Source organism: Mixophyes fleayi, chromosome 8 (genome assembly GCF_038048845.1).
Source record: "Mixophyes fleayi isolate aMixFle1 chromosome 8, aMixFle1.hap1, whole genome shotgun sequence".
Taxonomy (NCBI): Eukaryota; Metazoa; Chordata; class Amphibia; order Anura; family Limnodynastidae; genus Mixophyes; species Mixophyes fleayi.
In genome coordinates, this window is record NC_134409.1 from 112,061,835 (window position 1) to 112,078,038 (window position 16,204).

The window sequence follows — 16,204 nt, forward strand, 5'->3', positions numbered from 1 at the left end:
AATGAACAGGCCCCGGCCACTTCATCATCAGCTATTTATATAGCGCTACTAATGCCGTAGTGCTGTACAGAGAACTCGCTCACATCAGTCCCTGCCCCATTGGAGCTTACAGTCTAAATTCCCTAACATACACATACACAGACCGAGAGAGAATAAGGTTGATTTAATAGCAGCCAATTAACCTACTAGCATGTTTTTGGATTGAAGGAGGAAACCGGAACACCCGGAGGAAACCCACGCAAACACGGGAAGAACATATAAACTCCACACAGATAAGGCCATGGTCGGGAATTGAACTCATGACCCCAGTGCTGTGAAGCAGAAGTGCTAACCACTTGTGTCACATGACTCATTTTGGTGCATTTGATCATGAAAGAATGGATAGAAAGCCTTTTCCATGAAGCTGATAATTAGACTGTTGCTAGGTTTGTGTTATAGCCCATGGTGATTCTAAAAAAACCTTAATTGTTTAGTTCCTGTTTAGAGAAACCAATGACTTCCCAAAATGTTAGTAATAAGTGGGTATAGAAGGCGTCTATTTCTAGAGGGGAAAAAAATGAAAAATCATTTTGAAACTCTGGTGTTTAGAAATTATTCTGTTGCTGTTTAAATGATTGTTGGATTTTATGGCACAACGAACACAAATAAACAAAAGGACCAGTATGAATTTCGAGTAATACACTAATACTCCCACCATAGTACATACCACTGTGAATGCTCTGATCATTCGTGCCAGTATAGCGTCCTCTACGTCAGGGGGAATCAGTCGCAGGTTACTCACACATTGCAAAATGCACAGGATGGTCTGATGCTGACCCTATAATTAAATTACGGAGGTATGAGAACTTGGAGATGCTCACAAAAAAGGTTTTGTCAACTTTTTAATTGCTAAAATCTTTGCACAGTTCTGCCAATCGTATGTGAAACAAACAAAAAATGTTAATAAATAGACAATAGTGTAAAATTATGACAAAACAATTCTTTAATTGACATGAAATAAAACTTCTATGCAGGCTATAGATTGCAAAAAAGACCATTTTGTCACAAATATCTTACTACCTGTTTCCACACATTAACATTTACATGTGAGTAACCGCATGAATTGTATTCCTGTCAGGCGCCATCCCCGCTGTTCCTCTGCTATGCGGGGACGGACGCCTGGTGACTACGGCCGGGGCGCCCTGTTGCCTAGCAACAGGTGCCCCGCGGGTTCCAGCCGGACCTGGCTGTCGGGCGCAGTCGCCCTGGTTCGTCCCGTTGCCTATCAACGGGACGCTTCCCTTGCACTAGCGTGCCTCTCCCCAGTCTCCTCCAATCCCTGTTCCTCTGCCTCTATTTAAACCTGGCTCTGGTGCCATTAAGATGCCAGAGGAACAGTTTCCTGACTCCAGCATTTTCCCTGTGATATTCCCTGTTTGACCCGGTTCTCCTAACCATTCTCTCGTCTCTGTGCTCTCCAGTTGTGGCCCGGCTTGTCGACCATTTTACATTCTGCCTGCCCCACATTGTACCGTGACCTTGGCCTGCTTGACTATCCACTCTGATCATCCTATTGTACCTCGCCTCCCGATTGGCTTTCGACCCGGACCGTCTGACCTTCCTTACCGCTACACCGGCAACTAGCTAGTAGGACCGCGACCTGCGTGCCTTGAGCAGCGAAGTCCAAACCTCCTTGCGAGGGTCCCTGGCGAGCGCCAGGGTCATGTTAGACTTCGCACCTGCTAGTTCAGTAGTGCTAATACCGGTTAGTGGCCTCTAGTTTTCGGCTGAAGCCTGACAATTCCAAACCGTAAGGTACTAATGTTCAAATGGTAGCCCGCAGGCTAGCTGTGGCCCGCCGTTTGCAAATCTGCACATGCTACTTTGATTTTTTAAAAGTGAATATTATGTACCTCATGGCCCTTGCCAAAGTGATGCCACTGGATCCTATTGAATTGATAGGCTACATTCATAATGAATATTGGAACCGCAGAAAAAATGGTGGTCTCCTCCACTGTGTGTAGAGGCCAGTATTACCACACACCACTGGTGGCAGGGCTATTACTGTCTAGTTTTCAGATGGCAACAAACTTTGCAACCAAATGCAAATCCGTTTTCACATAGTACAACTGCAGAAAACACACCTGGAGAAGATATGTAAGGTAATGTTTAGCTCCCCCATTTAACTGGCAACCAAAGAAGGAAGCTAATGGTGCAGGACTAACTAAAACTAAAGCTATTACTTTACAGTAATAAATAGTAGGTACAAACAAGGGTAATATATCCTGTTTAATTACTATATTCAAAAACTATTCTTTTCATTTTGTGTGAATTTGAACTTTACTCTTTACAAATCACACTTGCGTTCTCCTAACCCCAAACGTAGACATGGATGGCACTGTACTGACCTTTTGTAGCAGGTAGAGGGCGCTGTCCAGGTCACTGCTGTAACTTGCTAGCAAATGAATGTCCTCTTTTGTAATTGCTGGCTCTTTAAGCTGTTCAATCCAGGACCACATTAAACTGCTGAGGATGTAGGGGTTTTTCTCTGCGCAGATCCGATCCCACGCCGCTTCTCGAGAGTTCAGTTCTTTCTAATGGAATGGGTGAATAGGAAGACAGTACTAAGCCATTCTTGCATTAATAGTAATAATAATTAGAAAATCTAAATATCACGTTGTTTACTTTTTAGACAACAGGTTTGGATACCTGGATCTTTACAAAAAATATCTTGTGTTACAGAGAAGTTAAATCTAAAATAAAAATATTGTGTTGTGATTTGGAGAGAACGGCTCTGTGCAGTAATTACCTCTTTAACCTGTTTATATCTTATGTATTTTACTGCAGTGGTTACACAGGGAAGGGGGTTACACAAATCCCCTCTTCTCCCAAACAATTAGAACGTTGGTCATCTCTCAGGTGCAGGGAAGGTGATTGAGGCAGAACAGATAAAAAGTTTAGATACATAATCATATTTGAAAATGGACAAACCATGAAAGATCCAAGGGGTGCACGTGCAATTTTTCTTTTGCATGCAGGATATGGGCAACTTTATTACTGCAATTTATTATAGTTGAGCTAGGTGTATCCCCTTACCAACTCTAAGAGCATACATTTTAAATTTGCTCCCCCCGCAACACAACATGGTTTTGCCAAGGTGTAAAGCTAAATGAGACCTTGATCTCCTTGAGCCTCACATCACATATACAGGAACCTGCATGATCCGCTGGAACCAACAAACAATCAGCAGTAAAAAAATATAAATAGAATTACAGGTAATTATAAAGAAGCCTATATGGCTCTTGCTTAGACTATCTGCTATCTCAAATGTAACCATTAAAAAAAAAATAATCAAAAAAGCAGCGCTGGTAATAGACTACTAATTACCTATGGCGATAATTAAGAAACAGTGCGCAAAGAAGTGTCACTTAAATAATATTTACTATAAAAATAATACGTTTAATTAAAAAAAACATTAAATCCGTGCGCCTGCGGTGCTGGTGTGTGAGAATGGGTACACATCAACCCAGTTTGGTTTGGATAGGGGTACCCGTCAGGGCTGCCCGCTATCCCCGGCACTATTTGCGAGTACCATCGAGCCACTGGCTTATCTGATCCGCCCCCATCCGGGTATTCGGGGCCTCCCTGCAGGTGGGGCCACAGACACTATTGCCTTATACGCGGACGATATGCTGCTGTTCCTGTCAGAGGCGGATGGGTCTCTCAATAACCTCCTGGAGACAGTTGATAATTTCGGGCATTATTCTGGAGTTAAAATTAATTGGGACAAATCCAATATTTTGCCAGTCCATGGTATCCTCCCTACCCAGCCCTCTTCCGGTCACCCTCTCAAACGGACGCTCCGTTTCAAGTACCTCGATATATGGATTTCCCCATAACCAACAGATAATGTTAAATTAAATGTTGACCTGATCACTGATTTTAAGCTAAGATCCCATACTTGGAAGCGTCTTCCACCAACTGTGACTGGAAGGATTAACCTCTTTGAAATGATAGTGAAACCTAAATATCTATATATAATGCAACATTCACCTATCCATACTCCCAATAGAATTTTCCAGCTCACAAACTCCATACTCTCTTCATTCGTCTGGGGAGACAAAAGGGCTAGGATAAGTACTCTGTGTAAATGTAAATCTGCTGGCGGCTTGATATTACCCAATCTGAATTTCTATTATATGGCGGCTCAGTTATCGCATTTACTTGAATGGCTGTGTGCTTGTAGCAATAGTGCCACGACGGGTTTCGGTGGTGAGCGGACGGGGCCTCTGTTTACTCCATTGCAGATGCTTTTGATGGGTTGGTCTCTTAGATCAAATACACCTATCATTGCTCAGGCAATTAAGGTCTGGAATATGGCGCACAAAATTCTTGGTGGGGGTGGGCTGGACGCGGACACCCCGATCTGGCACAATGCTGCACTGCCCGAACTAAGTAAATTGAGCGATGACTGCTTTTGGCGCCGCCTTGGGGTGTCTTCGTTGGGTCGCCTCTATGAAGCGAACCTGTGTAAGTTCTTAGCGCAGCTCCAGGGAGACTTTCAGATCCCTCATTCTTTCGATACTTGCAAATTAGGCATGTCACCCTGTCGCAATTTAGTAACACACCTCTCACACTAACTTCTCCCATTAGATCACTTTTGGATAATATAGGAGGTCACAAAGTTATTTCCACGGTGTATATGGAACTTAACTACCATCAAGCTAGTAATAGTTTGTTACCCCTTAAAGCTAAGTGGGGATCCAAGTTGGTATACTTGTAGAGGGGGATTGGTGTCATATCCTAAAAAGCATAAGAGATGCCACATCATGTGTCCGCTTCCAACAAATTAATTTCTATATTCTACACACCATCACTGGTTACAATTGGTGGGAGACAGAGCGCAGAATGCCCCAAATGTGGGTTGTCAAGATGTGATTTCTGGCATCTGTTGTGGGAGTGTCAGGGGGTACATGCTTTCTGGATTAAAGTATGGGAGTGTATTGGGGAGGTTGTCCCTGGGGGACCCCCCCCACCGGGGGGACCCCCCCCTTGGCACCTAAGACCTGTCTATTCGGTATATCACTAGAGGACAGCTTAAGTGTACCTCTTTATAAATTTGTTTTTATCGCTATAATCCTAGCAAAAGTTATCATAGCGCGTAACTGGCTCGCAAATGTAAAACCAGATTTCTTTAAATGGAAGACTCTGGTAAATGACACTATGAATCATGAGAGCAGGGCCGCCATCAGGGGGGTACGGGGGGTACTGTTGTACCGGGCCCGGGCTCACCAGGGGGCCCGGTACAACAGCGCAACATTTACTTACCTGGGGGCCCGCCGCTGGTCTCCGCTACTGTGTCTTCTGTCACAGGCAGACCACATGATCGCAGGGGGAATGAATCCTCCACCCCTGCGATCGCATCCTGGTGCCTGGCTGTCACGGTGACAGCCAGGCTGAAGACACAGTAGCGGAGACCGGAGGCGGGCCCCCAGGTAAGTATATGTTGCTGTTGCTCATGGGGAGGCGCTCATCGGGGGGGGGGGGGGGACACAGGGGGCCCGTACTGGGCATGATTATTTCTGAAGGCGGCCCTGCATGAGAGATACATGTAGACTGAGTGACGGGCGGAACACAAATATCACAAAATTTGGTCTCTTTGGTATGAATCAAGTCACAGATAAAATGCGACGGGTTCTGACCCCAGTCACCCCCTTTACCTCAGTTTAGTTTTGTTTTTTCCACTTCTCTCTCTTTATCCGTGTGCCGACGAGCAATGTAATATCTGAATATTGCTTGCTGTGTGTGTTACCAATTTTGCTTCCATAAGTTCCATGACCTCTGGCGCTGTATGTACTTAGTTACTTATAATCTACAACCGCTTCAATGTGATTATCCAATGTTCTTGAAAAAATAAAAACTCTTTAGTAGTGATCCCACTGTAAACATTTATTGACGGCCAACTTCTGTTCTGTTCTTACTTTTCTTTTTGTCTAGTCTGTTTTTGTATATTATTTTTTTTGTATCAAAACCAATAAAAAATTTACTTGATTTAAAAAAAAAAAAAAAAAATAGTTAAATAATATAATCTTTAAAATAATGCACACTAGTATCAAAGTACAGTGTATCTAAACGCACACAGCATTGCATTGTACCCTTGAATAGGTCAGGTCACTTGTGAATTCTAATTGGTCAGATCAAAGAACCCCAACAGATGTTTAAAGACATCTAATGTGAGAGTTTCTGCCAATTCCTCTTGACAACAAACACTGAATATAATGTATAAATGAGGGCAGTAGAAATCAATTTAAACCTCAAGATTCTGTTTAACAAGCAGAGGTGTCACTTTAGACATGCCTACCTGCCAAATGCTGACTTTTTCCGCAACCTCTTCAGCGCCATCGCAATTCAGATTCGCAAGAGCTTTTGCGGCCAGCAATCTCCGAGCACTGAGGTTTAACTCAGTTTGGACAACGGTATGTGGGCCGGCATCACCCGCCTGATTACTTCCAATATAAAAAATCCCCTTTGGAGAAGTGCTATCAATTTCCTGAAAAACAGAGGTGCTTTCATCCTCCGGTAGTTTGCTGTCCCCCGTGGCACAACAGTGTGCAATGTCCTGAAAAGTTACGTTTGGCATTAAGAAATCTGAGTCCGCTAATGACGGTTGGCCGCTGCTTAACGGTGAAGTGTATCCTAAGGAGAAAGTGCGGCTGCGCTGTATCTCCTTGGGGAACTTTCGTCTATGGAAAAGTGGAGAACCGTCTCGGGGTGCTTCCATGCTACCGACTTTACTATGACTCCAGAAAGAGAAGGCAGTTTGCACATACGACTCCCTCTTTAAATTTGGCGTGGGTACAGGCTGGACAACTTCATGATTTCCAGCGACAAAACAGTGCTTCACTCTCATATGCTCATTTAGTTGGTTTAAGAAAGACATCTGCGCAGGTTCTGTCCATGGAGTTTCACCTTGCTCTAGAAGAATTTCGGCCTTTTTTAGATCAGAGTCGCTGTAGCTTAAACGCTTCTTTAGATGAGACAAAGGCTGCAGACATTCTACGTTTCTCCTCTTCCACAAAGGGTCAAACTCCTGTTCACTGGATAATACTGAGTCATGAACTATATAACAAGCGGCCGTGGTAACCGAATGTGGTAACTGATCCTCCGTTCCAATATTCCTGCCCAATACTTTATCGAGCTGCTCAGTGGAAAGCTGAGAAACCGTCTTCTCGATTTCAGCAGTGAGATCTGGGATGTCCAATATCTCCTCCTCCAACACCTGTCTGTTTTCCACCATATCGATCAGCAACTTGCAAACTAAGTGGACAATTTTTGGCACGTATTTAAGATGGCGAGCTTCATACCCGTGAAGTAAGTGCTGTTGCCGGATCAAGTACTGTGGTAACGTGACTGCGTGGGCTTTCGGGTCACAGCAGGAGAAGACGTTGTGTAGTGGTGTCAAGAACTGGGTGAACTCGCGGACGCACAAGAGCTGGACCCGGGTCTGGATTGCATTGTGGCGCTTGGCCCGCACAAACAGAATTGCTTGATCTGCAGTCATTCTTGTGGCATATATTAAATAGCATGCAATTAAAACACCTGGAAAATAAACAAGGGCATATTAATATCAAATCTACACGTACAAGATGTCAGATCTCTCTGAAAATAGAGGTATTTAATTAAGAATACTTGTCACGTTTTCCACCCTAAGTTACCGACAACCTCTCCCTAATATAACTTCTATCCCATGGAAATACGACAGAGACAGACTGAGCAGTCAATATTCTAGTGTAAAAAATGAAACTGCAGCTTTAAGGAAAGAACTGAAAAGATCGATGTAAAAGTTGCTTTTTGATTTTACCAATACCAATTGGTTTGTGAAATAATAAATTGGTAGGTTACCTGTTCGCCCGAGTCCCGCATGGCAGTGAACGGCTACTTTTCCCTCTTGTAAGGCAAAGGACATAACTTTAACCATGTCGAGAATTGTCGTCAGGGAAGCAACACCATAATCTTTCCATCCAAAATTATAAAAGTATACTAAAAAAAAAGAAACATATTTTATTTCAGATAAGTCCAGAAACAGATGACTTAAGTGTATGATAGAATAACAAACTGAATTTCGGCACAATCTGTTTAACTTAGTATGAAGCTTGTTGTCACATTAATTAGTAGTTAAGAATATGACACCATCTATGACAAAGAAACCACAATAACAGAAAAGCCTTGGTGATTGAGAACAGCTGCATCTATCTATTCATACAAGTAATCTAGTCACAAGGAAGGTGTGAAAAGTGTCACCAGGGAAATGGTGTGAACAGTAAGTGGGGAGTATGAAATAACACATGTAATACTGGTGTTTGTGCCAGGAATCATTTCATTTTTTTGTCTTGTTCACTAATGCCAGTGGCTCCAGTATGTAAATTAGAAAGAGGGGACAGATTCAGCAAACATTCTAGTAGGGTAAAATAATGATGGGGACGGCAAGACAGTAATTACAAATGTACATTTCTGTAGTCAATAATTAGTCATCTTGGGCCTGATTCATTAAGGATCTGAACTTAAGAAACTTCTTATTTCAGTCTCCTGGACAAAACCATGTTACAATGTAAGGGGTGCAAATTAGCATTCTGTTTTGCACATAAGTTAAATACTGACTGTTTTTTCATGTAGCACACAAATATCAACTTTAAATTTCTGTGTACAAATAAGTTATCAAATATTTGTGTGCTACATGGAAAAACAGTCAGTATTTAACTTATGTGCAAAACAGAATACTAATTTGCACCCCTTGCATTGTAACATGGTTTTGTCCAGGAGACTGAAATAAGAAGTTTCTTAAGTTCAGATCCTTAATGAATCAGGCCCCTAGACCAACCCACTCCTTAAATACCCACCATCTGGTCAAGTCAAATTAGATCACATGTGCATGATAAATTAAGCCCACAAAACATGTCCTGTTGGATGTACTTAAGGAGAGAGTTGAATAACTTCAATGTTGATATATTGGGAGGTTTAAATTATTAGTACTGTTATTATTAATTATGCATAGGGCTATAAAATTGCAAGTGCTCAGGAGTGTTGTAAGGATCAGACAGATAGCTGGTTTCTGTCAATATACAGAAATAAACTGTTTTGGAGAGGGTATTCGATACAACATAAGTGAAATACCGGTCTATTTATTATTAAGTGGTGACAGGGCTGGTTTTCTATTGTCACTTATCGCTGCAACAGAAAAACTCCTCTCTCCACAACATACCAATAAAATACCGCCGGAGCAGCTAAGTCATGCTCAGCTACCTGGTGATACTGGCAGCGGTAAGAGTACTGGTACCTCTTCATCAGTCTTGGGCCCATCTGCACATGATGGCCCAGCTTACCGGTTCACACAGACGCAGTGGAACTGGAAGCCCGGAGTTGGGCTTCTGGTTCCACTTGGGGGGAGGGAAATGTTATAAAAAAAAAAAACATACAATTTTTTTTCTAAAAATATTATTATTTTGGAGCCACTGAGAATACGAAAAAAATATTTAAATAAAGCATTTTTCTATTAATATTTCTTGCTATCACCATCCTGAGATGGCGATAGCAACAGAAGGATTGTGGCGGGGTTGGGGCTTTTTTCACCCTATATTAAATAGACCCCATAGTGAGTTACGAGTAGTGTGGGCCTAGTGTGAAGGGACAGAAAGTTATAACAGTAGTTAGGAAATGTGATATACTGATCTGAGGAGATGATCTTTCAGGAACACCTTAAACCAGTGAAGGCTAAGGGCCAGCCAGATAAAATCGGTGGTAGTCAGTTTCACGGTACTGACTACCCCGACTGAGAAGACAACGACATGATTAGTCCGATTTAGTACAACGACCTGCCAAAAAAAGGACTTACCGGAATGCAGATTACGTCATATCACGACTCGCTCTGTTGCCGACTGGAGAAAATGACGTCACCACCACCCGCGACTTGGCTTAAAGCGGCGATGGACAGACCCGCCTGTCATTAATGTAATGTAAGTATTATTTTAGTGGTTAAGGTTAGGGTTAGGAGTATGGTTAACCCTAACTCCTAACCGTCCATCGCCGCTTTAAGCCAAGTCGCGGGTGGTGGTGACGTCATTTTCTTCAGTCGGCAACAGAGCGAGTCGTGATATGAAGTAATCTGCATTCCGGTAAGTCCTTTTTTTGGCAGGTCAGTGTACTATTGAATCGGACTTCTCATGTCGTTGTCTTCTCTGTCGGGGTAGTCAGTACCGCTAATAGGTACTATACCCGATAAAAAGAGAAAGAGCATTCCAATAAGACATGAATGTGGCTTTAGGTGCATATAAAAGGTCCATACATTTTTACAGTTGCTCCTGATTACACACCGTTTTCGCACACATACTCAGCCATCGGCATTACTATTTGGAACTTAAACTAGCCCCCCCCAGTTAGAGCAAGAGATACGGCAGATAACCAGCATACTTCTGTGTGTGCCCGACTTGGACGTGGCTGCCTGGGAACCCCCATACCCTATACAGCCTACGTGCATCCACCCCATTCCCCACCCCGTTCACTCCCCTAAATAGTAGGCTGTAGTAAGTGTTGTGTGCGCTCAAAGCCGACTTGGACGTGGATACGGTCTGTTGCGTATCGCCCGGTTCCGAGCACGCGCAGCGTGTTTTTTGTGAACGAAACGCACAAAACCGTCAGATTCGCTCCTTAATGACTCAAGCCCAGTGTGGTCAGGAAGGTGTCACTGGTTCCTAGTGAACCGATTAGCTCCATAGCAGATATGCTATAAAAATACCTTTATTGGTGGTATCGAATATATTTTAGAATTAGTTAGTAGTGGGTGGGGTGAGATGATTAAACAAGCAGTAGGTAGAAATGTGGCTTTTCTCTGTGAAAGGTACTCACACCCGCTCCCCTGCACTTACCAAGTACAAATACCCACCCTATGCCCACCTTCAATAATTACTCCCCTGTCCTTGTTAAATAAGTAATCTCTCTGAAGCTGAAAATAGTGTAAATAGCAACAAAAATATATGTCAAGTGTGTCTATAAGAAACTTTGTCCCTATATCCTTAAATATCTGAGCCGAGCCTTGTGATGTCAGACAAATCTTTGCTGTCATTATACAGTAAGGTTAGGGTGAGGAGGGCTGAAAAGAGGCAAGAAGCACTCAACGTTCAATAAAATACAGTAAACAAAAGTCCCTGTTATAAAAAAGCATTTTGGCTCCTTTTGGTCAACCTCAGCCTAACCTGTGCTTTAAAAAGTACATATATGTGAATAGCAACTAAACCAACAGATACAAGAAATGACTGCAAATATTACAGCAAGAAAAGTAATGTGTGATAGTCAGGATGTTCTAGAAAATCAGTGACAGCTCAGCGTGAAGCTTCTTTCCAATTACATCTAGCGATGCGCGGCGGAGCGGAGGGTCGGGTCTTACACAACGGCCTTTGACCCCGCCTCCCAGCAGCAAAAATTGATGCGCTTTCATAATTAATGAGAACAAACAGCAGGACGTGACTTACTTTCAGCTTCCATAAAGGCCTCTGGAAGATATGTGAACCCACTTTCTTGCTCTAAAGGATTACCACAGCTTGCGTGCTCCCCGGGACGCTGCAGGTTAATTACTGTTTTTACTCCACAGCTTCAGAAATAGAGGAAAACGAGAGCATATTTAATAACAATGGATTGTCCTATATACATTGCATAAATAAAATAGGTCATTTCTTATTTGAAGCTATAAATAGGTAAGGACAATCAGGGAAATTTTTTAAAAAAAATAACAGAGTGCTTTTACCATACTTCCATGAAGAGGGACACTTTCTTTCACAAGTATATGTTTATAGGCAAATACTAGTCCAAAAATGAGGTCATCCAACAGAGTTTATTCAGCTTACAGGAAAGATGGGGAGCCCAAAAACCTTGGGAAGGCCGCCAGTTGGCCGTTTTGCTTTAACATATGCCAGGGGATGTTAAAGGAGAACTGGAGGACTATTATCAGAACACCTTCTTTAAATTCTCTAAAAGTGATATTTATCATCACAGGAGCCTGTTTTAATGTGTACATCTCAGATAGTTTTCGGACAAAAAAATGGTAAAATACACATTCGCAATTACCACTTAAGATCTTGTGGCCATAAAGTAAATAAATACACTATAGCCAGATCCCTTTGCTTTTCTGTGAAAATAGGGGGCATATTCAATTGTCCGCATTACTCGCAAAGTTAACGCGGCTTGCGCACTATTACCGTTATTACAATAATAGTGCGCGTAATTAGCGTCATTACAGTACCTTTACCGCCGGCTTTTAGCTCGCAGCTCGGGTGAAATCCAGGTTAGAATTACCGTAATAATGGTAATACTTTTAACGCTGCGTTACTTTTATGAGTAACGTGGACAATTGAATATGCCCCAAGATGTATCTACTTATATGTCCTTACAAACCACGGAATTAACTAAAGGGAAAGTGAAACAAAATAGCCCTGGGGTCATGAGTTCGATTCCAGACCATGGTATGTTAAGGAATTTAGAATGTAAGCTCCAATGGGGCAGGGACTGATGTGAGTGAGTTCTCTGTACAGCGCTGCGGAATTAGTGGCACTATATAAATATCTGATGATATATATATATCATATCATATCATATATTAAAACAATGTATTCTTGCTGATAGTTAAAAGCAAGCATTTAAATTACAGACAGTGTGACCTTGACCTAGCATGTGGTTTATTGGTGTAAAGATGTCTGTATCTACCAACCGAAGAGAGTATAAATCTGGTCAATTTGCTCATTATAAAATTACCTCTGGAACTGTTCAATAATGTTATATTTCTCAATTATTTCTTTTGATGGTCTTGCCATTGCAAGTATGTTGTCAGTGATCCTGAAAAAGAAATTCATTAAAATAAATTGTAAATTTTTTTTAAAATAAAATTAGTTTATTTTCTCGAGTTTCTTTGTGTGTTCAGTCAATTCTTATCCAAACAATTGTGCACCATGCCACCAATTCATTACATTCCCAAAGTATTTATCCATTGTCAAACACAGCTGAAGATTGCTGCCCAATCAGTGCTATCAACACATATGGTGTATGTAGCGGTGATATTCAAAATTCGCCTGCCTGCTAGGGATATAAACGTATTAAACAACAAAACCCGTAACAACCAACTGGGATAATAGGAATATTTTGGTATGTGTTTCATGTGTCCCTGTGGCTCTTTAGTTCTCTCAACACACCACAATAGTTATAACGCAGAGTTCACCATTCTTTAGTTAGAAAGCCAAACTTTACACCAGAAAATAATACATCATGCTGTATGTAACCTATATTCCCGGATCAAACTGTTCACACTTGTCCAGACGTAGATGTGGAAATAATTAAAGTAGAGCCGTAAGAAATTGCTACATCTCACCCAATATGAGCAATGACAAATAACAGATGTACTTACCACGAAGAGTAAAGTCCCTTTATAGCTTGCTCCTCATCGCTCCATCGAGTGGGGTTTTCGTATTTACAAGCACGACCCCCACACGTCATTGAACACTGCATGTGGCCCGGGATGACATGACGCAGACGTTCCCCTACTTTGGTGTATTTTGAAGTTGGGCGTCTACCACTTCCTAAATCAGAAAAATGAATACATGTATTTTATACGTAAATTATTGGTATGAAGGATTTAGCTATCACAACACAAATAGAATTTATTCAGCTGCCCAATTGTCAACTTAAAGCCCTATTAATAAAACATTGCACAAATCACAAAGGTACTGTAACTCATAGCAACTAATCAAATATTATATTAGCTTTAGTTAGTATAACTTGCCTTAGAACTGATCAGAAGGAATATCTGACTGATTCCGTGCTTTCTGCTATATGCACCATCTTATTAAAGAGGCCTTTTAATGCTGTTAAAGAAAGAGGCTCCTACATACAGTAAATGCAGTTCGTAGAGAACAGAGTCATCCTTGGAAGAGAGAATTATCATGATTGCTGATTAATGGTCTTGCAGAAAGGATATGGAGGTGATCAGGACTACTTTAAGACAGGACTGATTACAGTATTTATAAATATGCAGTCAGTACATACACTACCTACAAGAACAATTTGAAACAATAGAAAAAATCTAATGATGGAATATTTTACCAGCGACTGGAAAAAAAAAAAGTCCCGATCAGCATGCCGATTCCTGTGTACACACTATTGAAGTTTTACCCGATTTATCTTCAGATCTGTGCTATTTATCGGTCATAACCGTCGGCTGAAGAGATCCTGACTCTGCACACCCCATAGAGATCCATGAACACTGCCGGTCCTCAGTGCATACACACTACAGAATTGCAACAACATCCTTCCATCATTGAATGAGATTTTTAGTTCAATTTAAAAATATTGTTCAACGATATGATGGGGAACGATAATCGTTCATCGCTGCAACGGGCACACTACTGTGATGTCCGGCCAACCGGTCGTTTATTGTTTGATTGGCCTTATAATCAGCTGAAAACACAGTAGTGTGTACCCAGCTTAAGAGACAAATGGCATCCGGCTGTTTGAGTAGAACGGTTTGAAAGTGTTTTGGTTTAAACACAAGTTGGATGTATGAACTTGATGTGTTCCATATAGATTGACACTACAATCTCTGAGTATGAGTGTGGCAGGAGGCTCTCATCACTCCTAAAAGGGACACTGCTCCATTTACTATGTAACTCTCAGTCTATGGCTTCCTTCTTGCCTCCATTCCCCCTCCACACATCAAGACATCACAGCAAGTCTGTCCTCAATCCTGAGTGAACAGGTCACAGCTTCTTAGAAGATCAGCTAATTCATCTATTGCTGCTGTGAGCATTCAGATGATCCGATTGGCTACGGGCTGTTCTATCCCCGTCCATGTCAAAACTGGGTTCTGTTGTGTATCCTATGGAGCAGGTCAAAACTGGGTATACACAGACAAGCAGGAGATGAAGCTTGGACCCTGGTCAACTTACCTTTTGAAAAACATTAATGATGTACAGGACAGATAGCAGAGATGAATCAGGGAAGGCTTCTCTGAAAAGATGATTTGTTTGTAACTGCTTTAATAATTGAGGAACTGGAAGAGAGTCTGGAGTTCACAGAACATGTTTTTTAAACACCAGTTCCTGGGAGGAACACAGTATGGGTCTGGTATAATAGTTACAGATGAGGTTTCTTAGGCAGAGGGGAAGAGCAATGGTGGATGAAGGTTAGCAAAGCAAATATTCATATAATCCACAGTCACATGATACACCTGTGTACTGTGGAGTTCAGAGGGGAATTAAAATGTTCGGTAAATGTATTATATTATCTTTATGAGTCACATCAGTCCCTGCCCTAATAGAGCTTACAGTCTAATTTCCCTAACACACAGACTAGGGACAATTTGATAACAACCAATTAACCTACTAATATGTTTTTGGGACCAGAGCAATGTTCAGAGAGTTCAATAAATGGGTAATTTACGAACTAGAATGTGTAACTGTGACGTTCCTTATGGTACCAGTTTATGCAACTCTTGTTATTGGTTGGAACAGTCAAAAGCTCAGAACAGGTATATTACTTGTATTCGGGTATAATTTTCGATGACATGTAGTACCTCCGGATAGCCTGCAGGTGTCATGGTCTGCTTTGTGAAACAAGTAGATAAAAAATGTCTAAAGGGGTTCTCCACCGTATTCTCTATGTACAGTAATTTCCTTTTTTAAAACCACGCTTCAATACAAACAGGTATATTATTATTATTATTATTATATATGTCACCCGCCTTATAATGACATCCTTTCCAGTTTTGGCCTGTGTCACACATTGTACCTTCTGAACGGTTTGTGCCCTAATCACAGGGCTAAGAACAAAACGGTGAGTTCTGAGCCCAGCACTTGCCACCCAAGCTGTGATCCAGCAGTGGTACTAATAGAGTCACTTTCTCGAAAAAAGGAGTCATTGTTTAGTAAAACTGCCAACTGTGCCTGATTTCCAGGTACAGTCCAAGGTCTTAAAATTTTGCCGTTGGAAACGTCCCTGTATTTTTAGTACCAACTGTACAATCCCTATTTTTCTGCATGTTAGATGCAGATTCTTACAATCAATTCTTGTTTTCTAGGCTTCAGAAAGTATAATTTATTACAAAGGACACTATTATTACATTCGGTACTCGGTATATGACTTTGATGTGATAGATCAGTAGTTATATAACCGGCACATTGCTGTTCTTATG

The 16,204-nt window shown here is 41.6% G+C and overlaps 1 protein-coding gene across 3 annotated transcripts in view; it reads right to left on the minus strand.

Annotated features, from left to right (window-relative positions):
* Positions 1-16,204, minus strand: part of PTPDC1 (protein tyrosine phosphatase domain containing 1) — a 64,084-nt gene that overhangs the window by 14,748 nt on the left and 33,132 nt on the right. For all 3 annotated transcript variants that reach the window (XM_075183186.1, XM_075183185.1, XM_075183184.1), the window contains 7 exons: positions 13,424-13,595; positions 12,778-12,858; positions 11,502-11,620; positions 7,882-8,019; positions 6,341-7,578; positions 2,388-2,573; positions 707-817 (listed from right to left, as the gene is read on the minus strand). In XM_075183186.1, the coding sequence (XP_075039287.1) occupies positions 707-817; positions 2,388-2,573; positions 6,341-7,578; positions 7,882-8,019; positions 11,502-11,620; positions 12,778-12,858; positions 13,424-13,595 (2,045 nt within the window). The remainder of the gene's footprint in view (positions 1-706; positions 818-2,387; positions 2,574-6,340; positions 7,579-7,881; positions 8,020-11,501; positions 11,621-12,777; positions 12,859-13,423; positions 13,596-16,204) is intronic.